This window comes from Rhea americana, unplaced genomic scaffold, assembly GCF_003343005.1.
Source record: "Rhea americana isolate MKP2758 unplaced genomic scaffold, rheAme1 scaffold_68, whole genome shotgun sequence".
Lineage (NCBI taxonomy): Eukaryota > Metazoa > Chordata > Aves > Rheiformes > Rheidae > Rhea > Rhea americana.
The window spans coordinates 3,995,713-4,014,547 of record NW_028186845.1 but is presented as its reverse complement, the minus strand read 5'-3'; the positions used below and the strand labels follow the sequence as shown (position 1 = coordinate 4,014,547).

Sequence of the window (18,835 nt, the reverse complement as noted above, 5' to 3'; positions counted from 1 at the left end):
GGAGCGTTGGCGGCGGAAGGTACCAAAGAGGGGCGGGGGTGGGGGGAGGCTGCGTGGTGTGGGGGCGGCTGTGATGGGGCCCGGCCCGCGGGCGACATGTTGGGTGGCGGCGCCAACTGCCGGCGGCCCGCGAGGCCTCGGCCCTGCCGAGCCCGGCCGGCGCGGCGGGGAAGGAGGGGGGTGTCGGAGCCGCGGTGCCCCACGAAGAGGGGCCTGGGCCTCGGGCGGTGGCGGTCGGAGCCCCTCGGCAGAGCGTGCCTCACACGCCCGCCGCTCGCCACGCTGCTGCTGTCGCCTGGAAAGGCGGCTGTGGGGATGGCGGCGGGATTAAAACGCCTGCAGGCGTGCTCAGGGCTCGATAACTTTCATTTCCCCCTCACAGTCCAGGGCTTGGCGCTTTCGTTTCACGGTGCGCAGCTCGGGCTGGCACCGAGGGCTCGGCGAGGGGGCCGCGCGCGCGCTGCCCTGAAGGACGCGGGGAGGCGAACGCTGAGCCTTCGCACCCAGCCCGCGCACCGCCGGTGACGGCGCTGCGGCCCGAAGTTACTGCGGGCGTTCGCGTGCTCCTTTTGTTGGGACAGCAGGAGTACGGCTGTAAACGAGGAAGGAAAATCCGTAGAATTATTTCACTCGCACTTCCTCACTAGGTCAGGGCTTGGCCACAGCAAGTCTCCAAAGAGTGACTGTTACTGTTCTCGAGCCTAGGCTGAATACCTGTTTAGGTTAAAAATAGCTAAAATTCATATCTTGCCAAACTCGAGCATTAGGTCTTTCTGTCACTTTTAAGCATTTCCTCTTCAAAAGTGAAGGTCAAGACAAGCTTTTTCTATCAAAGATGTATTTTATAGTGAGTTGAAACAAACTATTTTGAAATGTAGCAAAAGCTCTGGGCTTTAGATTCAGAAGAATCAATTCAAACGTCGTAGCTCATCTTTGTTCTTCTGATTTATGTGTATTTAGTATATATGCTAAATATTTGCATATCATCAACTCTTTAATATATTTGCACTCTGTGGTAACACTTTGGAGCCATAGCTTTCCAGTCACTGATGACATTACCATAGCTGATAAGTAGAATTATGCCTGTAAATAATGATGTCAGCATGTCTGAGGTTGTACACATTTCCAGGCATGCGCTGCCTACCTGATGTGCTTTTGTAGCTCAGGAAGTGTGGGTGCTCTCACCTCCATATGTGTGACATGGGGAAACCTGAAGAAGTGCCTGAGCCAAAGGGAAGGGGTAAGGGATGGCCGTGTGGTCATTGTTCTTTGTTTCTGACATTTTTTACCTAATTGGAAAACAAAAATCAATACAGCAAACAATCAGTCTCAAACTGAATCAATCTCTGATGTAATGCTATTAAAATGTAATGACGTTACATTCGCATTCGGGAAGTGACCCAGTACTTCCTGGCAGAGCTGAATGCGGAGATAACAGCTATGTGTTTGTTCTTTTGTCCACTGAGTAAACTCGGCTTTTTATTACTCCCATCTCCCAAACCCCCCTCTTGGTATTAGCCAACAGCCAACATGGCACTGCTAGTGGAGGGCTTCCTCTCCTTCTGGCTCTTTAGTGTGCCTTTACATACAAACATGTACATGCAGACATGAACAGAGTGTAATTAGAGGCAGGTAAGCGAGAGATGTTTGTGCACCCGGAAGTTGAGCTTGCTCCGGGTGGGGAGGCAGCGATTAGCGATAAGGGCGTGTGTCCACTCATCCGTCAGCGTACCTGCACGTTGCTGTGGTATGTTCTGAGCTCCTCCTTGCGTGCGGTGCTCTGCTCGAAGCAAAGACGAGCAAGCAGCTGTACCCCTTTGCAGATGAGTTTGCACGGCCACTACAGGGTGATGTTGTTTAAAACCGGTCAAAAGTTGCCATACCAACAAAAGATCATATACTGTATATCCTCATTCCCATCAAAAAGACAGAGTTATACCCTTGTGTTAAAACACGTTGTAAATAGGAGTGCGCACACAAACACGCAGTCATGCGAGTCTATAGAGAGAAATCAGTTGAGATATTAAGAGAAACCCTTTCTTTCCAAGCACATTAGTGATTTTAACTTTATAGCATAGCTAGATAATCGATTGGGGGAGAGCGTGGTTTAGAAGAGTTTGACTCAGCTTATGTTGTAAATCTAATCTGACCACTGCCTTTCTGTGTGATCTTGAGTGCAGTTCTCGGCTTTCCTAAGCCATAGTGTCTTCTGCTTGCAATGAGGAATAATAATGACTGCTCAGCTCTGCACTCAGGGTGGGAAGGAATAGTTCGTGCTGGAAAACGTTTGTAGACATACCTTGGCGAGTATTTCTGACGGGCAACTACAGTATTATAATTATTTTATTGTCAATATCCTGTCAAGGAAGATTGTTCTGAAATTACAGTGACCTTGTAAGGACATCTTCTATGACTAATTTTTGTTTATGTTGCGTGGAGTTCATGGAAGTTCACTGCTTTAGACATCAAGATATGGGTTATTTGAATTACTTAATGGTAATCTATGTTAAACTTAGAAGCTGCACGATGCGGAACAGTGGAGTCTGCATAGGGAGAACATAACTCATTTGTGCTCGAGTACAACCACTATTGAAAGTACCACTTTTCCCTATGTAGATATGTTTGAGTTCTAGAAATGTTGGAAAGGAGTAGCTGTGGTAAACATCTAGTAATTTAGTGCATTTGTATGTGACTGAGTCCTTAAGTTTGGTGGAAGAGCAGGTGAGGTTGAGAGACAAGGGAGGGATCACGTGCTTTGGTGTACTTACATAACGCACTGGCAAGTAGGAGGGTGCATTTCCATTCAGCAGTCTTCAGGACCGGTAAAGGTTTCGTGACAGCGGGGGGGATTACAGTGGAAACCATGGCATGGCGAATAAAGAGTCAGGCTTCTGTCATGGCAAGAGCTGGCATCCAGCCTGATGTTAGATTTTATTATTTTTAAACCTGATCCTAAATTTCCTTCTGTCACCTCATATCCTTTTAAGGTCAGGAGCACTGTACATACGCATATTTATAAGATTTAGACATATTTTGCAAGTCACCTTCACAACAACTTACTTTCTTTTCCTGGAAAAACTGGTTGGTTACATAGAGACTAAATTTGCAAGTCTAAGCTTTGCAGTTTATTAACCCGTAGTAGTCTGGTTGCTCAATGGACAGATAAGTTTTCAGGCTTATCTGCAATTTAATTTCCTTTTACGTATTCGTCAAAGTCCGCACTTCTGTTCAGACTTTGTAATCTAGATTCCTTCATATATGAAAGTTACCTGCATATTCAGCATTTTGGAAGGAAAACAGTGGTCCTACTGCTGTTTGAGAGAGCAAGAATTAATTGTCAGTACTTACTTGTTTTGGGAGCCACAGAGGTGAAAAGAAGATGAGTTTTGTATACCTGCATATACCTTCTTTGCCTTAAATTCACAGTTAAGCTGAAACAGGTGCTATTTTTCCTTGCCAGCCCAAGATGCATCTTTGAACCTGAACTGAAAGCACTCAGTATTTGCTTGTGGCATTTTCAGACCTGTCGTAGGCCTAGAAAGTCCAGCCACGGAAATAAACATAACTGCTTACCGAGGCAGAGCCTGCTGCACCAGGAGACAAGCTGTTGGGATAAACACAGCTGTGCTTTTTCCATTGCACTGTGCTCCCATTTACTGGGTTAGCCAGCCAGCCACATACCTTGTGTGCGCGAATTTACCCCGGTAAACATACGTCCTTGGGGAACGGCTAAGACCGTAGGATCTACTCTTGAACAGGAGTCGCCAATGTTTGACTCAAATAAAGCTGTGGTTACACCTATTACAGGGAATGGTTAAGGCTGATAATAGCAGGAAAAACAGGTGATGTACAGTCAACCTTTGCAATTACTTGTGCTTTCAAATACCTAATTGCTTCCAGCTCTGCTGTGACAGTCTGCAAACTGCTCCGAAAGTTAAGGCTTCAGATAAATCCATCCAAGTTCCTTTGGTGAAAAGCCTCTTCTCTAAGGAAAAGAAACTTTTTCTCTGCATCACTGTAACTGAGAAGTGCCTGAACACATCTTGTTCATGTTCCCATGCAAACACCACCTCTGGGCAAGCCCACAGCCACAAAGTGCTACAGTTCAGGCTTTCGGGGGAACCGTGGCTTTGTCTCCAGGAGAGAATAGCCTGAAATGCAGACAGGGACTGTACGCAGGCAGTGAGGCCCAAGGGACGGGGAGCAGCTCCAGGAGGCAGCTCGTATTCTGGCACTGGAGCAATTCTCATTGCTGTACCAAGTTAAAACTCATCCTCCCTGCCAGAGCAGCTGGCTACAAGGCATCGCTGATCCTGAACCGGGGTTTTCACATTGCAGACCTACCTTTAGAGGAGCAAGTGCTCACATGGAGACTTAGCACAGAATATCCACTTGTACTCACGCTCTGATTTATTTAGCTGTAGTTTTCCAAGGAGTATTCTTAGGCTCCCCCGAGAGATACAGACTGCGTGTGTAAGAGGGTGTGAGAGTCTGGAAAGAAGACTTCCAGATGGACCCATCGCAACAGTCCTCAGGAAAACAAAGCGAAGCAGTGGTGCACGTAAATGAAATGCTGAGCCCACGGCTGAGGGTTGCTTGGGATGCTAAATAAAGCAGCACCCCTGAGAGGCAGGGGAATCCCAGCATAAAGAGAAGTCACAGTTGGAATGACTTTGAAAAGCAGGATTTTCTGTATATTCCCAGTGCTTGTACAAGTTTGGATATTGAGCCAACTAAAAAAATCTGCATTAGATTAGTACAACTGGATCCCTGACAGGACACGGCATTCCCACCGTGCTTCCAGGCCACAGGAAAATCCTCAGAGCTTTGGCAGACGGGCAGATCCAGTCATCGCCCTCAGACAGCACAGTCAGAGGACTTGGACAAGCCAGGAGCTGTACAGCTCAGCACTAAAGTAGCCTGGAGTTATTCCGCTGCACAAGAGAGAACTCGGCACCAGAGCAAGGAACACAGCCAGGCCCTGTTATCAGCTTGGACTGCTGCCCCTAGCCAAGCCAAGCCGCAGTTCCCAGTGTGCCATCTCCCTTGAAGCCTTTTGGACCTCCCTGGGGAGCACAGCGATGGGATTGTCACCACAACGGGCTTGGGAAGCAGGGCTCCCTTCCTACACGCAGCGTAGTCTTTGCCAAAAAACCTGCTCGGTTTGTACCCTCCACTCCAGGCAGCACTCTCGGCGAGGGGTGCTCGCTCTCTTCTCTAGCATCTCTCATGCTATAGCACTGTCCTAACAGCACTTCCCCGTTCCCAGGTTTCCCCCCTTGCCCCAGTTTTTCAATTAAGCAGAAATTAATTCTACTTTTAGGAACTGCTGGCCTCATTCTGCTCACAGTTACTGAAGTAAGCAAGTGCAGAATTAACCCCGTGCCCTGCAGAGAACGGGTTAGCCTGCCTGGCCTTTTGTATGAGACTGACTACCAGATGGGATCCAGTTCTTAAACTGGTTATGCCTCCTGCTGTGGTGCACAGCCAGGAGCAGATGCTGAATTCTCCGTAGGTACCACATCCCATCCTTCCCCCCAGGGAACCAGAGCGCGCGTACGCGCTATGCAGCTACGTTCATCCATCATCTCAGAGGGACGTTACCTTGAAAACCCTGATGTTCTGAGCGCAAAAAACCGCCCCCTACTAGACTGGCTCAGATGTCGAGTGGCAGAGGTAGTATTTTATTTTTAGAGCATCCCTCCTCAAGGACACTAAAGAGTTTGTAAAACGTCACGGAACAAAAACAAAACATTGCCAACAATAAAACTGCAAAACTGCCCAAAAGTAAAACACAGCAGCATTCAAATATTGGAAAACATGAGTGCTAAAGTGCTTGAGGTCATTTCTCAACTGTGCACAATCCAGGTCAATCTTCCCTGTATTTTTCAACAGCAGGTGCCTGGCTGCATAGGTTATCCTGCCAGTCTGTGGCAGGATAACACTGCTAAGCCAGAGCCACTATCCCCAAAAGACTAGGAACAACATATCTCTTTCCTTCTCTATTACTAAAAATAAGTTAATAAATAATATTCAAAGAAACACATCTTAACGTTCAGGCAGTTGACATTTGACTTCAAAGTAAGCGACCGTACAGCTTTTCCATACGGTGAGGTCGCTAGGGTTGCCTGGAGCTGAATGAAGCTTTGGTGGGATTTATAAAGTGCTGTCTTTTAGTATTATGCCCGTTTTTAATAAAGGTTTTCAAACCAGCACCGGGGTTGTGAGTTAAAACAAAAACACTGAAATGACAGACTAACTTTCAGTGGATGCTGGAGCCAGACAGACATTGCATAATGCACACAAAAATAAATTAATTGGGGGGAGGAATAAAAAATAAATAATAATAAAAAAAAAAAAAACAGAAAAATCCCCAAACCCCAAAAATCCCAAACACAATTATCGTTAAATTTCTCATCCTTAAAAACAAACACCCATCAAGCACCAAGAGCAAATCTGAAAGCAACATCTGCCTCCCGGTCCCCCGGCCCCTCGCAGCGAGGGTGTCGCTAGGTGGTACGAGCTCAGCAGCAGTGGTCGCGGGCCTGAGCCTGCAGGCACTCGGTGCAGCGCTCGCCTGGCGGCCGCGCCGCGGGAGCCRCCCGCGGCCGCCGGAGCCGACGGGGGTCTCCTGCGGACGTCGGCAGGCTTTGGATTGACCCCACAGACTGACAGCAGGAGCAGGACCCTGGTTTATAGCTGCTGCTCCCCTATCCGGCCACAAAAGCCACCTCCTGAAATTCCCGAAGGGGTTTTCAATCTTCCCCTCCGTGCATGCATTTAACATCCATAACAGTTAAGAGCAGTTACACATGCATATCAGTGGGAGAAAAGTCCCAGACAAGAGGAATTACTGATCGTAAGAAAAAGAAACCCAGTAGAAACGCTGGGAATTGCTAAAGACCCAACTCCCTCGAATACATCTGGTTCCCTGTTGAAGCAGCAGGCATCTGCCCGCTGGACAGCGCGCGGGAAGCTCGATAGCGTGTGTGTGTGTGTGTGTGTGTGTGTGTGTGTGTGCGCGTGCACGTGCACGTGCGCGGGGGCACGCGCGAAGAGCGAACGGGCCTCGCTCCGCGGCGCGCGAGCCCGTCGGCAAGCCGCCTCCTGCCTCAGCGTCCCAGCGAGCGTCTCGACCGCCGGCCCTCGCCGCTCTCACTTGGGAGCCGTGGCGTTATAGTCGTCCGGCGCCGCGGCCGCCGGGGAACGGTCTATCCTGAACTCCTCCTCCGGCCCGCCGGGCACCTTCCGCGCGGCGCCCCAGGCGCCCGCCTCGAGCCCCAGGATCTGTCTCTGCACCAGCTTGCAATACAGGCCGCCTTCCTCCATGAGCTCCTTGTGCGAGCCCTGCTGCACCACGCGGCCCTTGTCCAGCACCACGATGTTGTGCGCCTTCTCCACGGTGCTCAGGCGGTGAGCGATGACGAGCACCGTGTGGTTCTGCAGGTCGCCGTAAATCGCCTGCTGGATCTGCGCGGAAGGAAGGGAGGGACGTCAGCGCGCGAGCGTCGCCGGAAGGAGCGAGCGGCGGCTCGGCGCTGAGGAGCCTCCGGAGGGGAGGTTCGCTCCCGCCCGGGTGCAGGAGTGGGGCTCCCCGCAGCATCGACGGCGCCCGGCAGGTCCGGCTCGGCTCCCGGCCCAAGAGGCTTCCGACCGATTCCTTGACATCTCCCTGCCTCGGGCCCGCAGAGCTGCTCCGGGGTGCCACGCCGGCGGTGCCGCGAGCCGGCGGCGCTCCCCCTCCGGGAGCGGCCCTCGCGCGCCCGCCTCGGCCCGGCCTTTCCTCGCGCGCCGACTGAATCTGTCTACGGGCTGGAAACCGAAGCTACAGCCTCCGCTCCGAGCCCGCTTTGCCTCCTCAGCCCAGAGCGGCGGAGTCGCCCACTAACCGCGTGCTCGCTCTCGGCGTCCAGCGCGCTCGTGGCTTCGTCCAGGATGAGGATGGGAGGGTTCCGGATCAGGGCCCTGGCGATCGCCACTCTCTGCTTCTGCCCGCCCGAGAGCTGCGCTCCCTTCTCGCCTGCCTCTGTGGAACGAGAGCGAGGAACGGGTCAGAACGAAATCAAGAGCCGCCATCGAAGCCAGCTCCCCGCCGACGGCACGGCCGCAGCAAAGAGCGGGCGAGCGCTTTCGCTTCGCTCCGCAGCACGGTTTAAAGGAGCGAAGCTCCGGAGGGTCTGCAAGCGGGGCAGCGACGCAGCCTCTCCGCCGGCTCCCCCCAGCCGGGGCCGCGGTCGCCCGGGCTGCCCCCGAGCCCGCCGCGGGATCCGCGTACCTGTGTGGTAGCCGTCCTGCAGCTCCGTGATGAAGCCGTGCGCGTTGGCCTTCTGGGCCGCCCGCACCACCGACTCGAAGGAGGCGGACGTTAAGCCGTAGGAGATGTTGTCGGCGATGGAGCGGGCGAACAGCACCGGCTCCTGGCTCACCAGGGAGATCTGCGGAGAGGGGAGGGACCAGGGCGGTCGGCAGCCGAGGAGACGCCGCGGCCCCGCGGCCGTTCCCGGTGCGGTCTGCTCATCCCGGCATGGGAAACCAGTGCCGGTACTGGGCTGCGAGACCCTCTGTCAAACTCTTGCCCGATTCCCGCTCAAGCCCTGTGAGTGACCCCTCCTGCATCGCTTAATGCAGAAATTGCTGAGCAATTAAGGACTTGGAGCTTCCCAACAGCCTCCACGTCCAGCCCGTAGAGCCACTGATGCTTGCTCGTGAATTTAGCCTCCTTTATTTCAATATATAGAAATATTTCTAAGAATTTAAACCCTCCAATTTATTCCTGGGAACAGGAGATTATCTGCTTTTGTTTCTGGGATCAGCTCCAGCCTCTGGCTTCCAGGACAGCCAGCTCAGATCCAAAGCGACCTGTGATGCTACCGTCCATCCCCGCGAGCAGCCCCCCGCTAGCAGGCGCGGATCGGTGGCTCGTACCACGGAGTGCAGGTACTTGTGGTCATAGGCGGCAATGGGGTGCCCGTCCAGCAGCACTTGCCCGTCTTGCAGCGGGTAGAAGTTCTCCAGGATGTTGACGCAGGAGCTCTTCCCGCTCCCTGAAGGGCCCACCAGTGCCGTCACTTGGCCAGGGCGCAGGGTGAAGGACACGTTCTGCAACAGGGACGATGCCGCGTGCTCAGGAGCCAGCCTTCCCCGGTGGGTCCCGTGGGGGAGCGGCTCGGGCACTGCCCAAGAGACGTAGCCGAGATGCAGCCCCCTCGGACCTGGCAGTGTGCAGCCCCGGCCATCGCTCCTGCAGAAGATGGGCCGTTTCCTTCCCTCCCCAGCTCTTTCAAGGAAGCAAGAAGCCTCCAAAATTGCTTCAAATCCACCTGCTTGGAGAGCAAGGATCTCCCGAAATTGCAAACTAGCTGCTTCGCTCTCTCAACCCTGCCCCATGACCCAGCTCCTCTCCCAAGGAAACAGCCCAAATGGTTTGGCACGAAGCCCTCTACCATAGCAGCATGTTTAATGCCTTAGCTGGAAACCAGGATTTCATGCATAAATCTCACTTCTTGCAAGGCCCTAAACACCCGCTGCTCCTTTTAATCTGTTCCCCAGCACGCTGCCCAGCCTGCCTTCATGCATCTCCCCAGAGGCAGCAAGCGTTCCCCATGGGAGACCCCGGCCACGGTACAGCATTGTGCCAGCACCGCTCACCTGAAGCACCTGGGTGGCGGAACGAGTGCGGTAGGAGAAGGTGACGTTTCTGAACTCCACCTGCCCGTCCACATGGTCCGGAGCCAGGGAGCCGTCGTTGACCATCGTTGGCTGGCGATCGATGAACTCAAACACCTTCTCAGCAGCTCCCACTCCCTGCATCAGCCCACTATAGACTGAGCCAACGGACTGGAAGGGAAGAGGCAATGGTGATGGGAACGGCCATTGGAGCAACTCACAAGGAGAGCGGCTGAAACGCTCCTGAGGCCGTCATCGGACATGGCGCGGCCATCATCGGACATGGTGCGGCCATCACTGCCCCTGATGCTTTTACCACTCTGCTTTCTCAGCTGCAACTGCTGTGCACCAACCCCAGCCCTGTTGGACTAAACCCCATCGCACATTGAATCTTTTCAGCAGTAAGTTTGGAGCTGCAAAACAGCTTGTATTGCAACTGCTTCTCCCACCAGGAAGGGGGAAAAAAAAACCCACCCCAAACTGAACAAAACCAAACCCACAGCCTGGAAACGCCACAGAGCCTGCAGCTATCTGAACAGATGGCGAGCGCCGGGTGGGCTGCCTCCAGCTCAGCTCTGCCGCCGCACGAAGGCTGGAGCGCCCCCGAAACCACGTTCAGCTGCGAGAAAACCTGGACTTGATCAGTTCTGCATCGATCAGCCAAGCTTATGCCTTTGCAAGACGAAAGCAACCCTGGGTGGGCTCTACCATCCCACCCACAACCCCATCCCCCTAACGCATTGCCAACTTAGCAGCTGGTGACCAATTGCTGGAAAAGAAAAAAGGCAATAAAATAAAGCTTTTAATGAATCCTGAAACATAACGGGAAGCCTCACAGCCTCTGCATCCTTCGTGCCGGGAAATGCGCCTGAACTCTGAGACTCCCCTGTCAGTGGGACCAGACGGACCCCTCTGTCCCCAGTTGTCTCATTGGGGATGGGCTGCAGAGGCTGGAATGATTCACAGGACAAACAGAACGGCAACGCAGGGCGGCCCAGAGGGATAAACCGGACTTACCTCCATGCAGTCTCCTAAGACGAACTCATAAATGATGAAGGATATCAGGTTTCCACTCGTCATTTGCCCCGAGATCACTAGGTGTCCCCCATAGTAGAGGATGCTCACTTGGACCACCAGGAGCGTCAGCTGGAAGCAAGCAAAGACCCAACACGTCAGCAAGGACAACTGAACATACTCATGTAACAGCCTTAGCAGCGAGCACCGATATTAATGGGGCCAATTTAAGGAGTGAAACTGGGATCTTTCAACCAAACAGAAGTCCAGTGGAGCAACAACCAAGAAGAATTAATCTGAAATAAGAACATCTCAGGGCCTTTTCTCTTGGACTAACATCCTCAAGCGTAATAACCTATACTCAGATTACCCAGTGCATGCAGTCCCCTCATCACTAAAATAAACCCTGAGTTGTATGAATGCGACACATTTTCATCCATAAAGCATAAGCCAGCCAAGAGTTAATGCAGAAAAGTCCTCCTTGTGCACACAAGCTCCTGAAACACCTCAGCCGCTGCTGGAGATCAGCGCGCGCGTGGGGGGCTTTTCCACCTACGCTGAGAAGAGGGAGCAGCCCTTATATAACGGATAGCAGCCTGTGCCATTCCCTGCTCCTGGCACGCTCAGAGAGCGGCGATGCCTTGGTGCTGCATCCGACAGCCGTCCTGCAGGCGCCAGCAGCGAACGCAGGAGCCCTGGCCCGTCCCTGCTCAACCACCTTTCCAAGCCGGCCGGAAAGGCTGTCGGCTGTAAATTCACATGGACAGAAATACCAGGGAAAGGTTCCTGCTCTAATTCCCTGCCATGATCTGACCTCCAGATTCTGCCTTTCCTCTGAGGAAGACTACTAGGGCGGTGCTAAATCTGGCAGCTTCTCCTTACATGAATCCCACAGGAGCTGTTTCTGGCTGTTTTTGACTACTTTGACTCAGCTGGATCAGCTCTGACCCAGTTCTTGCTGCTGCCTTTGCTGGAAGCTCAGGAATGATGTTAGAAATGCTTCGATTTTGCCTCCAAGACTTGGCAACCCCTGAGTCTCCCACGGTTGCACGAGGATGTCCTAAGTCCCAAGCCTTTCAGCAGAAGCTGCTGAGATCCTTGGGCACGTGGGGACAAGGGGAGCCTCGCAGGAAGGCTTTGTGCAGCCTTAGCGCTGCGGAAAAAAATCCCAAGATCTGCTCCAGAGCAGCGAAGCAGCACTGTGCAGAGAAGTCCAGGAGCCTCTGCCACCCGCAGGCGGCCGGTCTCCGAGCAGAGTCACATCGGCGCCGCGGCCGTTTCCCAGCCGGAGCCTCCAAGAAGGAGCTGGCACAAGCAAGCGACGCAGCGCTCGGGGGTTCCCGTGACCTTGAGCACTTATCAGTTACGTTCTTGTTCACCGCAGAAGACGAACCGCTCGGGGCCCAACGCAACGGTGCCCTAAGGAGGAGCGGAGTCTGGCGTCGACGAGCGAAAAGCCGGGACGAGCCTGGAAGCCTGCCGCCCCTGCGCAGCACGGGCCACCTACCCCGCTGGACCACACGTAGTAGGTGTAGGCCAGGGCCTCCCTCCTGTTGAGCTTGTACACCTGCTGCAGCTTCTGCCAGTACACATCGGCCTCAGCCTCCTCGTTCGCGAAGCTGCGCACGGTCTTCATGGCCGAGATGGTCTCCTCGGCAGTGTTGTTGGCCTTGGCCAGGGCGCTCTGCACCTCCTTGGAGAGTTTCTGCGGAGAGCCAAGGAGAAGGGCTCAGCGGAGGCTGGGGCAGAGCCAGGGCAAACCCCAGCACACCACGGCCATCATCTCACCCCAGGAGCTTCGACTCCTGGGTGGGAAGCAAGGCCGGAGCGCAGGCGATGCTCGCTCGCCCACCCGCCCACGGAGGCACAAGGCAGCTCCACGGCCGCGCCAGCCTACCTTGTAGTACTTGCCGTAGACGTCGGACACCAGCATGATGATGGGGAAGCCCATGAAGGTGACGAGCGAGAGCTTCCAGGAGAGGCTAAACATGAAGACAATCACCCCTGTGGCCTTCACCACATTGCGCAGGAAGATGTTGATGTTCTGGGACACCAGGTCGCTCACGATGGTGGTGTCCGACGTCAGGCGGGAGATGACATCCCCTGTGGAAAGGAGGGGGTCGGGGAAGGGCAGAGCGCGGACCCGTCACCGCGGCAGGGCCTGGCCCTGCTGCTGCAGATGCAAAGCAAAAAACCCGAACTGCCGCGTGCCCGAGCCGGGCAGGACGGCGAGAGCCCCGGGGCAGCCGCACGGAGGCTTTCCGTGCCCGGGGCGGAGGCAGAGCACCCGAGGGAGGTGCCGCAAGGGGGACCTTTGGGATACGCCGCGATGACCGTCTCAGTCGCTGCTCATCGGGGCTCGGCAGCAGCGCAGTGTCCGCAGGGCATCGGGCAATCCCGCGCCCCACAGAGCCACGGTCTTTTTAGCGGGCGTCCAGCGTGCCGATATCGAGAATAAATTCAGTTATTCCCCCAAACGCCTCATTTTAGGAGAAGCGCCTTTTGATGCATCTCATCCCTCTGGATGTTTGCATGTAAAAGCCCCCAAGAGGCCAACTCCAGCTGGCCCCAGTCTGGGGTGAACCAAAGGGAAAACATCTGTCATGCCCGGGATGAGCTAGCGGCTCGCGCAGGACGCGGGCGGGCGCGAAGGGAGCGCGAGGGCACCAACCCGTGCGATTCTCATCGAAGAAGCTCATCTCCTGCGACACCAGCGACCTGAAGAGGCAGTTGCGAAGGCGCAGGTTCAGTCTGGCAAATATGAGCGTAAAAACGCCGCCCCGGATACCTGCGGCAAATGAGCTAATTGCAGATAAGAAACGTTATAGCGCAATGGACACGAAAGCCACTCCTCAGCGACACCACCCCATCCCAGCGCCGGCACGGCGCTCCCGGGGGGACCGTCCCAAACGGCCTCCCAAAGGCCCTCGGCCGCGGCCAGCCCCTTGCCCAGCGCCGCCTCCAAGCCCTGGAAGAAATTCCCACCGTTTGTAGCTGCCAGCGGCATGGACACAGCCGGCACAACCCCCGGGGTGGGAAGGACGGTGCCGAGCCGGCACCGCCAGGCACCACCCTGCCCTTCGGCATGGGCGGTTTGGAGCTAAACGCGTGTTTCCGGACAGCGCCTCTCCCTCCTCGAGGTCGCAGGCAGCTTCCCGGCTCCGCGACGGCCGGCGCAGGGGAAATCGGAGCGACCCCTCGGCTCCGCGGGGCCCCGCCGCGCCGTTACCTTCCGATGGCCAGCAGCGACATGACGAGCACGGCGGTGGAGAAGCGGTCCATGCTCTTCTGCACCACGATGCCGTCGATGGCCACCCCCGTGTAGTAGGGCAGGAAGGTCTCGCCTGTGGCCGAGCACGGGGACGAGGGTTACGGCCGCGCCGCGGCAGCCAAGCCCCCCGCGGGGCTCCCGTCCTCCCCAGCGGCCCCCGCTCGGAGCCTGCGGCAGCACGCAGAGATCCCGCGTCTTCTGCTGCGTTTTCACCCCCGCTGCGTTCCTGCCCCGCTGCATTTTTGACCCCGTTGCACAGCCGCCCCCGCCGCACTTTTCGCCCGCCCTCCGCTGCGTTTTCGCATTGCGTCGCCGCCCCCGCTGCGTTCCCACTCAGCACGGCCACGAGAGCAGCGCCGGGGCTCCCCCGCCGCGGTCCCACGTCCCGCCCGGCGAGAAGCGGGGTGCACGGCAGGCCCCCCGCGCGCCCCGCGGCCCCCCGCGCTCACCCAGGGCGGCCACGAGGAGGAAGACGGAGGCGACCCCCAGGAAGAAGGCGTCCGGCTTGGTGTAAGCCAGCAGCTTATGGACGGTGGGACCCGCCGCCGCCTCCCGCTTCTGCCGCGGCGAGCCGCCCTCGCAGCTCTCCTCGGCGCGCGACTCGGAGCCGAGGGCCTCGCGGGAGGACGTCACCGAGGCCAGCAGCTGCCACAGGCCCAGGGTGGCCGCCAGCGCCACGTAGGTCCAGGCAAAGAGCCCCCAGAACCAGGGGTCCCTGATGGTCCTCCGCACCTCGGCGTAGAGCAGCAGCTTCACCAGCATGTAGATGCCCATGAGGAGGCAGACGACGGCGATGAAGGCCCGCGAGGCCCGCAGGCGCCGGGGGCCGTAGGCCGTGTTGGTGGCCACGCCGATGGCGGCCCCGAGCAGCACGCAGCCGCGGTAGAGGCAGCCGCCCCAGACGTCCAGCAGCGAGTTGAAGACGTTGAAGTGGCGCAGGTCCTCCAGCAGGGCCCGGCCGCCGCGGCCGTGGGCGTACAGCAGCGTGGTCACCGCCACGTCGGCCCCGCTCAGCACCAGCGTGCCGGCCACCGCCTTCCAGGCCCGCATGCTGGCCGCCGGGACGCCCCTAGCGCGGGGACGGCACCGCCATGTCCGCCTTTCCTGGGGGGGGGGGAGAAGAGGAAGGGGAGGTGAACAGAGGCGCCGGGGGATGGTCCCCAATTTCCAGGAGCCGGGCTCGGTCGGGGACGGCGGGGAGCCGGCGGGATGTTTAAGCGTGGCTATTTAAACTCCATCCCTTGCTTTTCCCAGGATGATGCTGAAGCCAAGCAGCGATGGAAGGTGGGTGAAAAAAAAAATATATCAACGCATAAGAGCCAGCGGCTCCGCCGTGCAGTCGGTCCCCGTCCTCGTAAAGGGCGCCTTAGAGCCGCGCCAGCATGTTCACAGCACCGTCACGCCCGTGTCGGCGCTCGGCGTCGGACGCCTCCGGAGCGCGACGCTGCATCCAAGCCCACGGCAACACCGAACCCACGGCAGCTCGGTAAGGTGAGCTCCGGCAGCCTTGCGCCTCGCGCCTTGCTGTCCCCGAGCCCCTACAGCATTAACTGCTAAGTGTGCCATAGCACCAGCGCAAAATAAGCCTAAAAACAAATTAAATGGGAGGTGGGAATCCAAGATCTGTCTACGGGAGGCGGGGGCGAGCCCGCGTCCCAGGCTCCCCGCGGCACGGTGCAGAGGGTTGCTCCCTGCAGCCAGGGTGGAGCCGTGCACATGGGTTTTTGGCAAACTCGTGGGAGGTTTTGCTTCAGATTTCTCCCTTTCCGCGCAGCATCAAGCAAACGTGATGCCAGGTTTGAGCGCTGGGGAAGAAGCAGGCCAGCAGAGGAGATGCAACCAAAAAACGCTGTTCCTTGCCGAATGAGGCTGCAAGTGCAATACAAGCAGCAGGCACCAGCCCTTGCTTGAAACAACGGAAAAGCGCCGCAGGGACCGGCCTTCCCTCTCGGACCAGCAGCTAAAACACACGTGCGTTAGAAGCCTCAAACCCTTTAGTGTCAGTAAAGCCAAAGTCCCTCCCCACTGCTCGACCTCGGGACCGAAGCCCCGGGGCTGGCGCAGAGGTTTGCTCTCACCCAGGGCGCTCCGGCCTGGCTGCGGCCGGCAGAGGAGGGGCCCGGCGCTGCAGCCGGGTAATCGAAGCAGGCGGCGCGGGCTGCGTTCAGTCTGGGCGCTTTTAGACAAACGCTCGCGTTGACCTGTCCACCCGCGAGCGTAAGGCGTGGGGAGCGGTCGCTGCAAGGGCCTCGCCCGTGGGGCAGGGCATCGCGGCCGCTCCCCGCCACGGGAAGCCCCGCGCCGCGCGGCCGGGCCAGCGCCGCTCCCGCCGCCTGCCTTCGCCCCCCGCGGGACGAGCCGGGCTCCGGGGCGCTCCCAGCCGCGGATCCGGCCCGAGGGAAGGGGAGGAAGAGGAGGCGGCGGCGGCCAGGGCTCCCTGCCAGCCTGCAGCCGGGCCCCGAGGCGCCCCAGCCGCGCAGAGGCAGGACTTATCCCGGCCGAAGGGAGCCGCGCGCGGGGGCGTCCCCGCGGGACCGGCGGCACGCGGGGGCCGCGGGCAGGCGCGGGGCGCCGCCTCGCCGCCGGGCCCTCGCCGACCGGGGCTGCGAAGGAGAAGGGGCCGGGGAGCGGGGCAAGGGCGGGCAACGGCGCTCGCCCCGCGCACCGCTTCCCCCCGCCGGGATTATACAGCAGATTAGAGCGGGCGGGCGGCCGAGCCGGCGCGCAGGGCCCCCGCGGCGGGCACCACCCGGCTCCCCGGCAGCGACCCCCCACCCAACCCAACCCCACCCCTCCGCACCGCCCGGCCGGGTGCAAGCGCGACGCGGCCGCGGGGCCTCACCTGCCGCGGGGCCGCTCCGCTCCGCGCTGCAGCGCGTCCCGCCCGCACGGCGCCGCCGCCGCCGCCCCGGCACAAGGTCGCCAGGGGGCGGGGCCTCCCACCGGCCACGCCCCTCCAGCTCTGGCCACGCCCCTCCAGCTCTGGCCACGCCCCTCCGCCGCCGCCGCAGCGGGGCCGCGCCCGGAGCCGCCCGCGCCCCGCGCCGGCTCCGCGGGCCGGGCACGGAGCCGCCCCGCGGGCCCCGGGACGCCGCTGCCCCGCGCTGCCCCGCGCCGGCAGCCTCGCAGTGTCCCCGCGCGGGGAAGCTCTCGCGCAAACCCCCATCGGAATGCTTTCAGTTTATTTCGACAGCGCTTCGGCGAACGGGAAAACGCAAGAATATGAGTCAGCTTTGAAGCAAACATCCCTCGTGGGCTTTTAAATTAACTCCTAACGCGGAGAGCGCAGCGAAGGATGCAGTTTCGAGAAACCCAGCTCGGAAATGTTCTCCTCTCCAAGCGCCGGCGAGCCTCGCTACCTCGGGGCGGATGCTAGCGTTGCTCCTCTTCCTGATCGGCACCCGTGTGCCCTGATCCGCTACAACCGTGACACCTGGGCTGGCCTGGGTCACTTCTGCAGTATTCAGGACTTCCCCATGTCTCCGGAGTGCTAGACTTAAACACACCCTGTAGACTCTGCATAATTGCCACTGGCACAGGAACAGACAAGTGCAGGATTCCTAGAGCTCACCTCATTTCAGGAGAGACGAGAATGGCAACATTAAATTAGAAAAACTGTTTCCCTCTGCCTGCATAACCATAAAAATGTTCACTTTCTTTTTTTCCCCCTGCTAATCAGTGCTCAACATGACAAAAGTTCGATTCAAGCCATCCCCACATCCACAGGAGATGCTGGCGTGACTCTGCCCAGTTTAGGCCGACAGCAAAGAGGACAGTTCGAAACTGCAGCGAACACCTCACAGCTTGGCTCACCCGGGTCTCATTTCTGGTTCTTATCTGCACCCAGATCACTCCACAGGCCTAACGCAATGACGTCAAAGGAGCAGAACCCATGTTATACTCAAGGCAGAGCTTTTGGCAAGACCCAGTTCTCCTGCTGCCAAAGCATAAATGAGGATGATGCCACTTCGGTATGTTGCAGGGATGGTCCAAGGGCAAATCTGGACCAAGAAGGGACTGAACAGACACCCTTGTCTGAGCTTCCCCTTTCCTTTCTCCTCAGAACCGAGCAGGCAATCCCTGCCCAGGACTCCCACACAGCAGAGCCATAAACCTTGGGAACAGTTCATGCTACTGTCACCAGCCCAACAGGATCCCCTGAACAAACGCAGAGGCTAACTGTTTTTTTTCACTGTGGACATACGCTGCTCAGATGGCAAGACTGTCTCGATCTGAAATGACACAAACTGGCCCTTCTTCAGCTTCTTCAGGGAAGTGGTAGCGTTGCTCCCAAACACGTTGTCCTCCACTTTGAATGGAAGAGAGGGGAGGCCTCGGCTTTTCCTTTTCACACTTTTCCGCTCCTGCTTGTAAGCTGTGGTCATGTTGGCAATCACCTGTAAAAGTAGATTGCTCATGTTGGGCCTTGAAATGCTGCTTAAAAATTAGCTCTTCCCTGTCTCACATGAGCTCAGCTGCTGAAAGTCCTCACGGCAACAGAGCTACGGGGGAGCTGAGCTTTGTAAGACATTGTGCCAGCAAGTGCCAGCACAGCTGCTTCCACCTCGGGGCAGAGGAGGGACTAGACAAGGTCCTAGTCCCATTCTCACCAAGAAGGCATGAGACTTTACACTGCATGAGACCTTACATTAAGAAATCATGATTTCATCTCTGTGCTCAGAAGACCTGTTAGCTCTCCATCGGCAGAGGGCAGAAGGGGATCCAGGCTGGAGCAACACTGGGCCAGGGGAAGCTTTTAGCTTCTCTTGTTAATTACAACTGCTCCTGCCCTGGTTGTCAGAGGAGCCCTTACGGACAGGACGGGATGCTTCAGCATTGCCCGACAGAGTTCTTGCCGCCCTGTGTCACCATGTGTATCTCCAT

The 18,835-nt window shown here is 57.2% G+C and overlaps 1 protein-coding gene across 2 annotated transcripts; it reads right to left on the bottom strand.

Annotated features, from left to right (window-relative positions):
- Window positions 1–5,663: 5,663 nt before the first annotated feature.
- ABCB9 (ATP binding cassette subfamily B member 9) lies at window positions 5,664–15,938 on the bottom strand. 2 transcript variants are annotated; one of them, XM_085321024.1, is made up of 11 exons: window positions 14,401–15,938; window positions 13,910–14,024; window positions 13,352–13,482; window positions 12,578–12,783; window positions 12,188–12,385; window positions 10,684–10,812; window positions 9,649–9,837; window positions 8,926–9,099; window positions 8,276–8,435; window positions 7,890–8,026; window positions 5,664–7,470 (listed from the first exon to the last, which is right to left on the bottom strand). In XM_085321024.1, exons 1-11 carry the CDS (start codon window positions 14,999–15,001, stop codon window positions 7,156–7,158), a joined length of 2,355 nt encoding a protein of 784 aa, XP_085177150.1. In that variant the 5' UTR covers window positions 15,002–15,938; the 3' UTR covers window positions 5,664–7,155. The 2 variants fall into 2 exon arrangements, with proteins under 2 accessions (XP_085177150.1, XP_085177151.1); XM_085321025.1 differs by lacking the exon at window positions 13,910–14,024 and having other exon boundaries at window positions 13,352–13,468.
- Window positions 15,939–18,835: the final 2,897 nt, after the last annotated feature.